The sequence below is a fragment of the Phoenix dactylifera genome, chromosome 9, assembly GCF_051530095.1.
Source record: "Phoenix dactylifera cultivar Ajwa chromosome 9, Ajwa_hap1_PhDact_Kaust_v1.1, whole genome shotgun sequence".
In the NCBI taxonomy this organism is placed as follows: Eukaryota; Viridiplantae; Streptophyta; class Magnoliopsida; order Arecales; family Arecaceae; genus Phoenix; species Phoenix dactylifera.
The window spans coordinates 20413773-20429247 of NC_143198.1; the positions used below are offsets into that span (position 1 = coordinate 20413773).

At 38.3% G+C, this 15475-nt stretch overlaps 1 protein-coding gene across 1 annotated transcript; it reads right to left on the reverse strand.

The window, feature by feature from the left end:
- Window positions 1-6243: 6243 nt before the first annotated feature.
- Window positions 6244-15256, reverse strand: LOC103719110 (calcium-dependent protein kinase 2). Its single transcript, XM_008808186.6, has 8 exons — window positions 14054-15256; window positions 8082-8225; window positions 7793-7945; window positions 7560-7675; window positions 7311-7478; window positions 7094-7221; window positions 6851-6950; window positions 6244-6775 (listed from the first exon to the last, which is right to left on the reverse strand). Exons 1-8 carry the CDS (start codon window positions 14820-14822, stop codon window positions 6701-6703), a joined length of 1653 nt encoding a protein of 550 aa, XP_008806408.4. The 5' UTR covers window positions 14823-15256; the 3' UTR covers window positions 6244-6700.
- Window positions 15257-15475: the final 219 nt, after the last annotated feature.

Below are 15475 nucleotides of genomic sequence, written 5' to 3' on the forward strand. Positions count from 1 at the left end.
TTTTCTCTAAAGCAATGTTGTTCTTCAATCCTAATAAAATTTAAGACTTGGGTTAGAGACAGATCACCTTGGGTGTGGCTCAAAGTCTTGGCAAAGTCTGACCAGGTAGAGGAAAGTTTGTTTATAATACAGGCAACTTAGAAAGACTCATCTAAGTGGGTTCCATTTGCCTGGAGTTGAAGAATCAATGTTTCATATTCATGGATTTGATCATTCATAGGTTTGGAATCAACAAATTTAAAATTGCTAAAGTCAGAAGCTTTGAATCTCTTTACCCCAGCATCATCAAGTCCATATTTATTTTCTAGGGTATCCCAGAGATCCTTGGCACTCTTAGCTATATAATAAATATCATAAAGCCTATCAGAAAGGGCTCCTAGGATTTTATGAAGACAGTGGTAGTTGGTTTCTTCTGGAGTCCTAGTGGAGGAGGCAGCATCAGTTTGAGAAGAGGAAGGAGCAGGGTTTGGGTTGTTGCGAGTAGAAGGTCGTGAAGCAGATGGGTTAGACCCACCAATGGCGGAGATCAAGCCTAGGGTGGTGAGCCAGAACCGCATTTGATTCTGCCACCTTCTAAAGTTTTGACCATCAAACTTTTCAGGTTTAACACTAAGATTTTCAGATGTGTGGGAAGCCATTAATTTGTAGCTTAACACAGTTTTGACACCTGTGGAAATGAGAAGGTTTATGTCAAATTATTGCACTGATATTTAATTTGAACTTTAGATGTCTAGTTGAAAAATCCAAAGAATAATAGCCAGATCAGCTCTAGATCGGTGGTGGAGCACTTGGCTCACTTAAGTACTAGCTTTTCTTGGGCACGTATGCTTTTTTGACAAGCTTTTCTTAGACACCGTTATTCAATAGATAATTTCACTAGATATCGTTCAATTATAACCTAAGTGCAATATTAAGCTAGCTCCTATGAATTAACCAATTTCTAAATTTTCGTTTGAATGGAATCTTAAAATTACTCTGTAAGAAGTCCAAATGGAGGTATTAATAAACCTCTTGGAGGTTAGGCAATCTAATGTTTTGCTTGAAAAATTAAGTATTAAAGTAAAGAGCATAAATATGGAGCAGCTAAAATATAACAATTTAAAATTATGCAGCAAAATATGTAATAAATGTAGCAATTTAAAATCTAGTGCTAACAGTACATAAACTTTTCTGGATTGTTAGCCTAGATGCACAAATATAATTGATAAATTAAATATTTCTAATATTCAAAAACAGTAAATAAGAAGAATAACTAGCAAATAATTAACTTGATAATATAATAATAAAATGAAGAAAGAGAGAGAAGATGGTCTGTGGATCGAAGCACGCTGATGCGTTGTCCCAGGAAAGTTTATACCCCCATGCACGGGTCTGCTGGCACAGATCTCCTAGAGATACGACGATCCAATACAGAACCACGTTTTCCCGTCAGTGCGCCTCTAGGGAAGAAAGAAGAGCACGTTCACGCTTGCAGATACCTCAAAAGAAACTTAGAAAAATTATGAGGAGAAGAAAAATTTTCTTTATTTCTTTCCTCCCCAATGATCCCTAGAGCCCTTTTTATCTAGACTCTTGGAATAGGGAGAAGAGAAAATTTTGATCGTATTTGAAATGATCCCTAGAGCCCTTTATATAGGCTGTGGCATGTCAAAAGAAGCAGATTCCCCTCCCGCGGATTGATGACGTGTCTTCTTGTGCTCATTTGATCCTTCGGCTTATTGCATCTTGGCCGTCAATGTTTCTTTTCTTCTTCGAGAGGCCTTTCCATACTTGCTCTTGCACTGGATGCATGACACTTGTCATGACCTACTTTTTTTAGGAATTTTTCCATGTTTGCTCCCTTGCATGTGCACGGATGCTTGCCACTTGGCCGTTGACCAATTTGGTTTTCAAAATTTTAAAATATTTGATTTAATTCAACACATTTCTGCTGCAAAGGTCATCTCCTTCGGTAAGAGACTTGAAGCCAAATGTTTATTGTTTTAATAGGATTTTGAAAAGGTTGATAGAATCTCTTGGGAGTTTTTAAACGAATTGCTGACAAAGACAAGGTTTGGCCCTTGCTGGATTTCTTAATTGTCAGCCTTGCTGCATTCAGCCAGCTCTACGGTAATCATCAATTGGAAACAACGCAAATGGTTCCAAAACAAAAAAGGTCTGAAACAAGGAAACCCCTCTCCCCTTTGTTATTTATATGAGGAAACAATGTTCCCATCAATGGAAAAGTAGAAAGGAGATGGAAAACAGTGCATCCCATCAACGGAAAAGTACAAAGGAGATGGAGAGCCATCTCCCTCCATATGCCGCCCCATCGAGCCTCGTTTCTACACCTGACTCACGGAGATCCTCGCGAGATTGATCCGACGCTGGCATTGTCTCAACAACCTCAAATTGATTCTCTACAACTATGAACCGATGATGGGCCTAAAAATAAAGTTTCAGAAGTCGAGTTCGATCGGTACGGGCATGTCCACAGCAAAGAGACAGTCAGTTGCTCGAATTCTGGGCTGCCAAACGGCTAGTTTTTCATTTCCTTACCTTGGTATCCCACTTTCAGCAAAAGAAAAAACCTTGGTATCCCACTGCATTACTCGACCTTGCAAAGAAGACACTGGGAAGTTCTACTGGAGAAGATCCAGAAAAGGTTAGTAGGGTGGAAGGGAGATGCTCCAGCGCTCGCTGGATGCCCTAGCCCAGCACCATAAATGCGATTTGATTATATGAATCATACTTGCTCTAAGTTATATTTTATTTATTATCAATGGTGACCCCCTATGAAGTCATGATTTTGATGATTAATATGGTCCGTGGACTGGGGCCCATCTTGTGCAACATGATCTCATTTCACTTCAAGGAGGTTATTTTGATGATTAATATGGTCCGTGGACTGGGGCCCATCTTGTGCAACATGATCTCATTTCACTTCAGGGAGGTTATTTTCTATCTCAATTAAACTGGTAGGTTTTTTTTTTTTTGATTGAATGGAAAAATCATACCACTTTAGTATGAAGACATCATGCAAAATTGGAAAATATAATATCACGAAATGGAAGGAATAGCTCGAAATGGAGTGCAACTCATAGAATATTCAAAGACAATCTCTGATCTGGTTCAATCGAAGGCAATCTGCAAAGTGGAAAAGCTTCTCTAATGGTACGCGGATCAATCCCCTTTAGCGCATAGAATTTATTTTTTGTTTATACAAAATTAGGCAAAAAATAAAATGGAGAGAATAAAAATGATGTTAGTGTGAAATGCTTCCACTAATATTACTTACAAGGGTGCAATTCAACCTTAATTGAATTTTCATCAATAAATAAACAATTTTAATACAACACGAAATTTCATGTCATTAAAATTTTAGATTGAATTGTATGGGATCAGGTCAAGGTGGTTTAGATTGGTTCATTTAACATTTGACACATTTCAGATCTGGTTAGTAAATGGCTCGGTCGAGGAAAATATATTACCTAGAGCCAATCCAATTTTGGAGTGAATCATATTTTACACTTAGGACCCAGAGGTCTAAAACATCATATCAAAGTGACTATAACCAAAGCAGCTCCGCTTGCCACCCTAATCGGAGCCTTGCCACTCAGATCCATAATTTTAGGTGACCTCATTCCTTATATTGCTTACCCGGGCAGGATTCAAGTTTGTAAAACATCAAACAGATCCAAAATCTACTTTGGTCAAAGTTTTAAGGCTCAAGCAACCAGACCTTTCCTAAACCTAGCTCAATGCTAATGACTACAAGTTTGCTTCAGGGCCTGTTCCTCGGTATAGTTAGTACTCCATAATGTCAGACAGTGAAGCTCAATCCAGGGCCTCTTTCCTCCTCCCTTTTCTGCTCACTCCTAGGGGTTTGGACCCCCACAAAAGGGGCCACTCAAACGGAATATTGCGGCTTTGCTATCATACACTGTATATGTCTAACAATCAACAAATTAACATCAAAGCAAATCCAATTAAAAAGATTTCTAGTGATCTCCACCATTTGACTTAATGTAGCAGGCACAGGTCCAAATTTTATAGATTAGCATAGCCTCAGCATGCATATGTTCACATCCATCCACTCGATTGACCTTGACTAACCAACTCGTGATTGTTACCAATTGGATGATTTAGATCCACCATGGTCCATTTGGATGTCTCAACCAGATTGAAGGACAAATCCTATTGGCTCTTCCGGATCACAAAGATCCTATACATACCCTAGAAATTGGCAGTGTAAGAGATGCCAATTGCCAACAAGAAATCCTGCACCCTTTGCTCCATCCAGAAAATGTATCCAACAGTTGAAGGGGAACTTCGCTTGGAAACCGCATGGTTTCTTTGTCACCCTATCTGGCATAAGCTTCCACCACAGCCAATATCAACCACCGAAGATCTTGTGTATACCTCTAGAACCACCAGAGATCTCGAGAATATCTCGTGTATTTCTCTTCCAAATTTTTCTTTCACTACTATTGCTTAATTTAATTAGAGATTGATCTGGATCCTAAGCCGGTACATTTGATCGACACTGAGTACCATGCCATTCTACATGATATCAGAGCTATAGATTTTGAGATTGATAGTCGTATGTTTGTAGCTTTACATTTCCAACGTTGGTTAGATAAATGCCACACCCTTGCTCCATCCAGCCTATATATGACCTTGTTCCAAACTCTCACATCTATTGTGTCAAAGTCTCTGCTTCTGCTCGGTAGCTTAGTTTATCTGGTGAACAATATCATTTTCACCTTTTACAATGTTATGCTCTATACAACATAAATAGGGCTGGAAATGGGTTGTGTTGGGCCGGGCCACACAACTCGAGCCTGACCTAAATATTTTTGGAGTTTTGGGACGGGATTAGTCTCAATTTTTTTTGGAAAACCTAGGCCTAAGCTCAACTCGAGCCAGGGCTCAACCTAAACTCAATTAGGTCAGCCCGAATTTGTGGAGTACACTGTGATCCATAGATTCACAAAAGGATTTCTCATTGATACTTCAAAATTCTGATTATTTTAACATATTTTTGAATCACATCCAACTACTATGTCTTCAGAAGATTCTACAGAGGCTTGAAAATACCAATATTCAATAGTTGTTAGCCCAAAGATTTAAGGAAGGATGATGAAATGTTTAAGACTTGTTCCATCCTTGTTTTGGGCCTTATACGGGGCCTATCTCGGGCTCAGCCAATGATATACTCGAGCTCGGCTCAAAAAATAAATAGGCTCTATATTTAAACCCAAATCTTACCTGAAATATTTCGAGCTTAGTCTATAGCCTGACCCGAAGTCAGCCGGGCTGATGGGCCTTGGGCTGTTTCCAGCCCTAAACATAAGGATTATTTTTTATGATGGTACAAAACTTGAGTTGCAGGAAGCTCTCACATCGGCAGCTCATACTTTCGACTGAGAAAAATGATTTGCTAATTTCCACCATCAAAATTATGACAATGAGGTACTGCCTACATGCTAGATGACATTTATTTCATGTAGTAAATTTTTCCTGGTTCCTACATTTCTCTATAAACAAATGAAGCAATCATATTTTTATCATTTTATAAACCTGGATGAAGTCCTACTTTAGGGAAATCAGCTATTATTAGGATAAATATAATATTCTTTAGAATCAAACTCTCAAATACTTTTCCCTTTTTCTTTGGAAATTACTAATTCACAATTCAAGGCTCTCTTTAAGAAGTTGCTTTTCTATTTGAATTAATTGTTCTAAACAAACATTAGAAGTAAAATTGTAGGTTTCCCATGGCATTAGAATGTCATTCTCCACGCTAACATCGACGAACACAATTATTTATTATCCTCCCCTTAACTTTGACTGAAAAATTTCTCTCTTTTGCATCCAGCAAAAACTGGCGACACTTATTTCTGGTTTGGATATTTAAATTGCTAGTAGTTTTTGGGACCAAGTCGTATATTTGAAATTAAGACTTGTTTTATTTAAATAAATATTCTTATTTTTTTTTTGTGTGAGATCATGAACTGAGTAGCGCGTGTTAGATTTGAAATTAGTACTTGTTTTAATTTAAATAGATCTTTCTGGTTGTCTTGTATGGAATAAGAACCGAGTAGTGTGTGCGAGATCAGTCCTGTTTATTTTCTCTCTTTTTTGGGTTAATAAGACACCGATCATCAAAGCAGGGCAGCTCAACACCCTAAGAACACGAGCGAAAAAAAGGAAAAAAATCTACACCTGCTCACACCCATCTTCTAAATTTCAAGGTGCTTATTTGCTTGAAGATTCTTTCCCACATTTTATAACCAAATTGAAGATACTTCATCTTGAACAAAGCCGGGCTCTATTGCTCAGCAAGAATTCTTGAGTACCTTAAAATTCCTTCTCTAGAAAGATAAAATCCTTAGGCAGTTCTAATTGTTACAAAGCAGAGCAATGCAAAATCTGCCTCTCCATAAACCTAAGATCTTTTCCAAGCACACTCACAAGCCCATCCGCATCATACAAATGAGAAAGATTAAAAACAAAAACGAAGCCAGGTATACACATAGCATCCCTTCTATTCAGAAGATACAAGCTCAAAATGGGTACCATCTTCTTAGCGATTTTGAGGTCTTAATGGCATTCGATATTTGACATTCTTAATCAATGGTTCACGGTTCCTTCCCCATGTCTGGATCAAAACCAATAGGCCCTCACTTCAACTGAGCAGTCAATGTGCTATCAGAAGTTACATAAGTTTAACTGGCTGCTGAATTCCACCCTTCATCATTGCACAAAATTCCTCATAGTTAATCCTTCCATCCTGCAGTCAACATAAGATCAATAATGTGGAAAAAATTTATGTATACTATTCAACTTCAACCTATAATTATCTTACATTATCTGCGTCAACTTCTGATATTATTTCCTTGATAGTAGATGCATCACCAATTCCATGCTCCTCCATTGCTGATTCCAGTTCGTCTCTTGTAATAAACCTGGTAAGCAAAAGGGCAAGAGAAAAGTCAAGAGAAACCCAATAAGAGTGCTATAAAAGTGTTTAAACAATTTCAGTTCAGACTGATGGCAGCAGCCTATGGATAAATGGATATCATAAGTTGTGCGAGCATATAAGACGCACCCACTGCTATCTTTATCAAAATACTGAAAAGCTTTATATAGATGTTCATCTCGTTCAAGTCTGTGCCGATGCATTGTGGCAGTGATGAACTCAATGTAGTCGATGGTCCCATTTCCATCCACATCAGCCTGAAAGAAGATCACTTAGCAAAACAACCAGGAAAATAGTGATGAAAAATAAAAGACTGCAATTTTTTAGTTTCCAATTATCATCTTACAGCATCCATGAGCTGCTTTACTTCAGCCTCTGAGAGTTTTGACCCTAGTCGTGCCAATCCTGTCTTGAGTTCTTCATATGTGATGGTACCACTGTTGTCAGTGTCCATATTAGCGAACATCTGTTTCAGCCCTTTAATTTCTTCTTCAGAAAGATTTTCAGCAATAACCTGTAGGTGGTTCAGTATGCATTCATAAGTACTGTAGTAGGAAAATGCATATCTAATCTAGAACATTTTCTAAACACCCACCTTTAGTGCCATCTTCTTGAGCTTGTTCATTGCTCTAAATTGTTTCATTCTAGAAAGAACAGCACTGTCTATAGGTTTATCAGATGCCTCTCCACCTTCTCTGATCCATGGATGCTCTGAGCAAACAGTCCCACCATTACATAAATAAGATGTTGATAGTCAAAAAAATGAAGCTACAAGTACCATTGTAATTTAGCAGCAGAAACTGATGAACTACTCATACTGATACTGACCAAGAACTTGGGCTGATGTGATTCTTTTCTTTGAATCCTGTGTCAACATTTTTCTGACAAGATCTTTGGCGCTGTGTGATATAGATGGCCATGGATCACTTTCAAAATCAATATATCCTTGCAAGATGGCGTCAAATATCCCTTTCTCCGTTTCTGCAAAACCAGTATATTGACATAGCAAAAGAAGATTATAACATAACCATGCTTCAATTCAAATGTTGTCTCAAATGGAAATAATATAAGATAATACAAGCCCCTTACAAAAAGTTGATATTAGTGTTATCCTTACCAGCCCAAAAAGGAGGAACACCACTGAGAAGAATATATAAAATAACACCTGCACTCCATACATCTATTTCTTTCCCATAATTCCGTCGTAAAACTTCAGGAGCAACATAATAAGCACTTCCAACTATATCCCTGTACACTTTTCCTAGAGTAGTATTCATAACGAACTAGTGAGCATAATCTTATCCCCATGGTTTAAAGGCACAACAAGACAGATGTATTAGAAAGCTTCTTGACAAATATCACAAATTTTTTTAAAAAAATGCTTACAATCATGAATATGTTGATCACAAAGAAGCTCAAACGAGAGCAAACTGCAATGGCAAGAAGCATGATTCCCACCACTGATGCGAAACCAAGATGGCTTCAGCTTACATGTTTCCAGAATGTATCTCCCATGATATATAATTAATTGGGGAAAGCAAGAACAAGTTTTCAATCTAAAATGAAAAATGACTTTGTGAAAAAGCTCAAAGTAATCCATAGTCAGTTGAATTTACCAATAAGAATCATATCCATAATGATGCTCAAAGTAATCAGCATTCCTATGTCTTATTTACCATAATGATGCAAAGTTGCAAACTCCATGGACAGGACAACAGTTCCACGTCTCCATTATCCTTGCAAGTGAATGGTCAAACTTTTGACGCAAAAAGTGCAAAAGGTAATTTAGGAGGAGCTTCCTTGAAAAAGAGAACTGTCCTAGAAATCAGTGCTTAATCTTATATAAAACACATATGAAGTTTACTGTTCAGTTCCATCATCAGGTTTCACTTTGCATGTGAAGTATCTTGTAGACCAATATAATTTTGTATGAGCATTTATTGGAAGTTTTGAAGCTTTTATAAAGACAATTTGCAGGCACCCATCAGCTTCCACATGCTAGCCAGATCAACCAAATAACAAACATCCTTAGGAGAGACAAAAAATAAAAAAACAAAAATGTCTATGACGACAGGTTCTCACTAAAAATCAGTTTTTTTTTCTTTTCCTTGTGCAACCCCCTAAATCCGAGAAGCACATTACTTATATTTTCCTCCATTATAACAGCTAACTTTAGTTACTTTGCCCTGCAAGTCTCGATAATCATGGCGATGTGACTCAGGAGCTAGATCTGAACCAAGGCACTTCAAACATAAATGCTGGTCAACATTCACCAGACATCCTAGCTTGCCCTTGTGGGAGTGGACAAATTGGTTTAAATATGTTGATGAGTCAGTAGTTTTGGAATATTTGAGGGCACTGTTTACATTGTTTTAACTAGTCCCAGTGACTATAGGAAAAGTTTTGCATCTAATACTGCAGATTCAGATTTAACTAACAGTTCCCAAAATTTTATAAGACTTAACATTTGTATGTCCCTCTGTCATTTAGCATGTAGATCCTCATAGCCTGGCAGAAGGAAATTTATGTATTTTTCATGTTATCACCAAAAATAAGCTTCAATGAGTTTGCAATCCCTGAGCAGGCCATGATAAACATCAGGATATGTAAGGATTATATAATATGCATATGTTTAAGTTCAGATTGTTTAGCTGTATAGGATAATAGAATTTATTGTTGATTGAAGGTCCAGACTAATTAAGTACTTGGAGACCTCTATAATATGCATTATGAAAAAGAATGCGTAACCTCCACTCATAGTAAAACTCGAGGAAAAAAGGGGGATGGTCTAATTATGCATAATTGGTGTGCATCAGGCCATCAGGCCTTCTTTTGGGTATATTGAGTCTATATTCTATAAAACCCCAGTTCAAGGAAAAGTGAAACATGATTCTTGTTCGATATGTGAAGCACCAAACTTTAGCCACCTTAAGCAATATTACTCGAAAAATATTATAGAAAGAAAAGGCAGTTGTTACTTGTTGTAATATTGGAAATACAGATCAAAATAAAATGATTTGTTTATCTTAACTTTGGCATCAAAGCTTCCAAGATGTCACCAATTCATGATGCTTGATCAACTCATCCATGGCAAATAGATTACCAAAATTATGAAAAACGCATGAGGAACTCTCAAAGATAATGGACACAATTTCTGAACAAAAGCTGAGTATGTTTTAATAATTACATCTGTCCCATATCCACATCTCATCCAAACATAAGAAGACAGTTGTTGAATGTCACAAGAAATTCATAAATTGGACGAGTTGATAATACCTCTGCCATCTTATTTAGATTCGTAACCATCATGTTGAAGTTGTTTATGATGAAGCTCCAATGGATGGAAAACCATGATAATTAAATAACAAAGAACCACCAACAATGTAAAACAATAACAGTAATCAGCAAGCCTCCTTACGAATCATGCATCCTTCTTGGCCATATATTCCCACTGAGGCTACCTTCTGTTTCCTTCAAAGTGCACATGTTATCTTATGTCACTCCCCCTTTTCAAACCTCTCTAAAAGTAATCCAAGTCCCTCTCCAATTGACACCCTCCTTATTTCTCTGTAGCAGCACTTATACCATCTTAGTTTCTCATAATTTTGTCCATATCTAGTGGCCATACCTCTGCTACCTTCCATGTCCTCCTTTACACCTCACTTCACACAACCACCTGAATATATCCCTCCATAGTCGTAGTCATCTCATGTGCCAAATTTCCCTTGTTGCACAATATTCTGATCCATAAGACAGTGCAAACTTTATTCTTAAAAAACTTATTCTGAAGTCTCAACTATGGCAATTATACAACATGAACTCACTCTCGAGTCCCCAAAGCAACATTATACAAAACCACAAAGCCATGTACTTCATCCAGCACACTTGCCTATATCTTCTTTCCTCTGTCAAAAGGTTTTAAGATAGATTTCTCTTCTTCATTATTTAAATTGGAAGATGATTCACAAGCATCCTCCATAATTTTATTTCCCGGAAGTTAATCCTCCAATGAGAACTTTGTACCATTACAATTTTTTACCAAATCTCACAATCGCTCCCCCATACTGTCTTGGACTTCCACTTTCCACCACCAAACTTCTCATTGTTACATTTGATTTCCCTAAGAACTTCTTCAACAACCCTTTTAGTTTAATCAACCATCTGATCTGGCATCATTTTTTGGCAAAGCTTTCAGGCTTCAATTTAACCTATTACAGTTTAACTTTAACAATGTTAAACTGACAGTGTAGATTGCCCATGATAAAGAATATGTCATCAATATCATAATTCAAAGACAGCATTGAAAACTGCATCTTCCTCTTCATTCACAATTGAACCTTGTATAACCTAGTATCATCAAGTTTCCTCTTTCTATAAGTAAGGCCTTTTCATAATATGCCCATTAAAGCACTAATCTTCACTCCATATACATATTAATCCAATTCACCATACCAATGATGGTAGACTAAAAAGAATAACAAATTGTTGTAACTTCTAGCTCCAAAAACTCTCTATTTCCTTTCGTACTCATTAAAGTTCAAAAGTCCAAATTTAGAAGGCCTTTTCAGGTGCTAAAGTCCTATCAGCGTTAAACTTCTTTTTTTGGTGAGAAAAAGAGTCTCGGAAACATTAGTCGTCAACAAATCATTTTAAAAGAAAATCTTAAAGACTTGGTTGAATCAAAATGAGTAAAGCTTTCTCATGATTTCATTAGCAAGATACATGAAATCCCTAAAGTGGGTAATGTTAATGTCTATTTTGATATGTAATTCCAAATTATAAAGTTTGAATAGCGGATTATCCATCTAATAATAATAGTTGCTTAACTTATTGAAAAAAAAAATTACACTCATGTTAGCTCATGAGTGCTACAAACGCTCCCAAACCATATTTGTTAGCATAATTTTATGGACCATATAACAACTTGTATCAGCCAGTAATATTTTTTTTTGTTAGCGCGATCCTATATCAGCCTATATCATTTTTCTTATATGCAGTCTATACACTAGTATATATAACTCTTGAAATGTACCGAATATGATGGAACAGAGGTATAACATTATTTTTTTCTCCCTCTTTTTCTGTTTTTCTCTTCTTCTGCAACTATTTTAACATGATATCAGAGTCACCGATCACCTAATCTATTGCTGCCATCTCTTTTGCCATTGCTATGGTCGTCGTTGCCATATCTAGAAGCTTTGAAGATCCCTATTATCGATTTATCGATCTCTATTTTTTATTGAATCAACACCCGAAGATCCTCTATTTTTTGGTGGATTTGCAGATCTTCTGTTTCTGAATCAACATTTGAATATATTATATTCCTTTGTAGATCTGCATATCCTCTATTTTTGGTATATTAACATCCAAAGATTCTTTATTTTCTAACGGATTCGTATCTCCTCTCTACTACTTTTTTCCTCAGCTTCATATCTTCAGTCATCTCTCCTAACCGTCGCTTAGCTTCTTTGTCTCCATCTCTGGTTTCATTTGCTGCCTTCGACTCCTTCACCATCCAATTTGAGGTCTCTTGCTCCGTTTCCATGCTTCCTCCGTCTATAAGGATCATCGACCTTCGGTTACCTTCTGTCTGAGCTTTGTCCTTGCTGCAATTGTTATCTTCTATGTGTCTTCTCACTACTACATCATCAAATAAGTAATCAGCCATATCAGCAGACACGTCAGTTTATCACGTCAGTCAGACACATCGACAGACGTACCAGTTTCCTATGTTTATGTTAGTACGCCATGTCAGTGAATGCATTAGTCTACTGCATTAGTTAGCTACATCAGCATTGCTAATCATATCAATTTACTGCGTTAGCTCCTTGATCCACCACATCAGTTTCTAAGCCGCTATTTCAGCTTTTGTTTTGTTATATCAGATTCTGAATTATCACATTACCCTGCCATAACAACTCCTAATCTGCTACATCAGCTTCTGAGCTGCTATAGCAGCTCATGTTCTGCTACATCAGACTCTGTATTGCCACATCAGCTCTTGATCTACCACCATGTCAACCTCTGAGCTGCTATATCAGCTCCTAATCTATCACGTCAGCTAGTACATCAATTTAGGTACATTCGTGATCTAGTTTCCAAGCTCAAGTTGGCACCTATAGTACCATCTTGAGTTTGAGAGGGAATGTTAATATAATTTTAGAGATCACGTAACAATCTTTTTCGATTCATAATATTTTTCTTTCTTAGCATGATCCTATATCGGTCTGTATTTTTTTTTTTTTTTGTTAGTATGATCTTGTTAGAGTGATTTTAGAAATCGCAGTAATATTTTTCTTTGTTGGCGTGATCCTATATCAGCCTATATTATTTTTCTTGTATGTAATCTATACACTAGTATATATAACTCTTGAGATGTACTGAATGTGATTGAACATAGATATAAAATTCTTTTTCTCTCCCTCTTTTTTTGTTTTGCTCTTCTTCTGCAAATATTTTAACAATATTTGACAATATGTATCACATTAACACAGATATTACAAGTCTCAACAAGTTCAGGTCTGTGAGTACTAATCCAAGAAATCAATATATATTGGAATACCTTATAAAAAACCTCATGGTAAACATTAAGTATTATTTTGAAAAGATTCATATATATGAAATCCAATAGTCGAATCCATCCTTTGACATGCCATAATTGAAGAAAAATGCAAGATGTTTTTCACAATTCATTTTGATTCCTTTCAATCAATATGAATGCAATATGGCATGAGAAAATATAATTTACCAGAACAGACAAGATATCTTAACTAAGAATCAAAATTGAAATGCCGATTTGACCAAAAAAAAAAAAAAAAAACTAAGAATCAAAATAATAAACATGATGATCTTTCCATATAAAAAATTATGACAAGTATCAAAAATAAACAAAGTTACCCTTTATTTCCTTTGGAGCTGAGTAATTCTCCATGCAGTGAATGGTTATATACCAAGAATTAATGGTAGCACTTCTCTAATTCTCTATGGATTAAATGCCTTCTCTCATGAAAGAGCATACGTATTCACAAAGCATTCAAAACAACAGAGCAGTAAGTAAAAAGAATATTTTTTTCCTTTTTTATTTTTTACCGTCCTCGATAAAGACGGAGAGCCCGAAGTCGGTGGCCTTGAGCATGGCCCCCTCATCCTTGGTGGCCAGCAAGAAATTCTCCGGCTTGAGGTCGCGATGCATCACCCCCATGAAGTGGCAGATGTGCACGACGTTGACGATGGCCCGGCAGATGGTGGCGGCGGCGCGCTCCGAGTAGTGGCCCTTGGCAATGATCCGGTCGAAGAGCTCCCCTCCCTCGCACAGCTCCATCACCAGATTCACCGAGTGCCGGTCCTCGTACGCCCCCTTGAATTCCACGATGTTCGCCTGCCCCGTCAGGTGCTGCATGATCTGCACCTCCCGCCGGATGTCCTCCCGGTCGTTCGCACTCAACAGCTTCCGCTTCGCGATCGACTTGCAGGCGTACCGCTTCCCGGTGGCGATCTCCGTGCATAGGTAGGTCACGCCGAATTGCCCGCGCCCAAGCTCCTTCCCCAGGGTGTAGAATGACCGCACGTCTTCGAATGGCTTGCCGAGGATGGTGTCGGGGCCTCGCGGCGCGGCGATGGCCGGGGAGGGGACGGGGACGGGGACGGGGACGGGGGCAGGGGTGGGGGCGGAGGACTTCAGGGGAGAGGGAGGGGCCTGCCGGGCCTCGGTCGTCGGCGGCGGCGGCTGAGGCTGGTTGTAGCCATGATAGGAAGAAGGGGGTTGGCTGGGCTTGAGCTGCTGCTGGTGAGAGCTGTACCCATTGGCTCCTCCTCCTCTGCGTCCGGAATCCTTCTCTTTACTGCAGCAGTGGCCCATCTCGTCCCAGTTCAAGAAAAGCCGAAGGGGAATCGGGGAGGAGGAACTGGAAAAAGAGTGGATAGTAGGGATTGGACTTGGAGGAGCTTCAAAAGAAGAAGATTTACGGGTGCTTCAAGTTGGGGGATGATGTGATCGAGAGAGAGGGACAGGGGAGACCACAGAACTGACCGAGTCGTGATAACAACTAATTCAGAAGGATGGCTGAAGGTTCCTCTTTTCCAACCATGCTCTTGCTTCTCTTGGTTCTCTATTTCTTTTTTAGAAAAAAAAATTCTTTTTTTTATCCTTAATGTTTGTCTTGGTATGATTGGAGATTGGAGAACGGTGGGAACAAGGAGGGCTTACATTATTGGAGTACTCCTTGTGATAATTAGACTCCCATTAGCTCTACCTACCGCTAGAACTGCTGCTTTATTTACAGTCAGTGAGGGGGTTCAACTGCTATCAAAGGGAAGTGTATTTATCGACCGTCATTTTTAGTCTAAAGGCATCATCCGCCGGTGGTTTCAAGTTTTTTTGGCTTACGCGCTTTTGCGTTCCTGGTCACCACGTTAGCTTAACTTCGAAGGATCGCGGGGGCGGCGGACCGTGGGCGATGGGGAAAGATCGGATGGGGTACGCGCACGGGGATGGTGAGAATAGCGGTGCTC

Bases quoted from the DNA above. Each gene is read 5' to 3' on its own strand.
- LOC103719110 (XM_008808186.6), bottom strand. From the start codon at position 14,822: ATGGGCCACTGCTGCAGTAAAGAGAAGGATTCCGGACGCAGAGGAGGA. The intron at 7,676-7,792 runs GTCAGTATCAGT...CTGTTTGCTCAG, and splicing joins CACATCAGCCCAAGTTCTTG to AGCATCCATGGATCAGAGAA. The intron at 7,479-7,559 runs GTGGGTGTTTAG...AACCACCTACAG, and splicing joins TCAAGAAGATGGCACTAAAG to GTTATTGCTGAAAATCTTTC.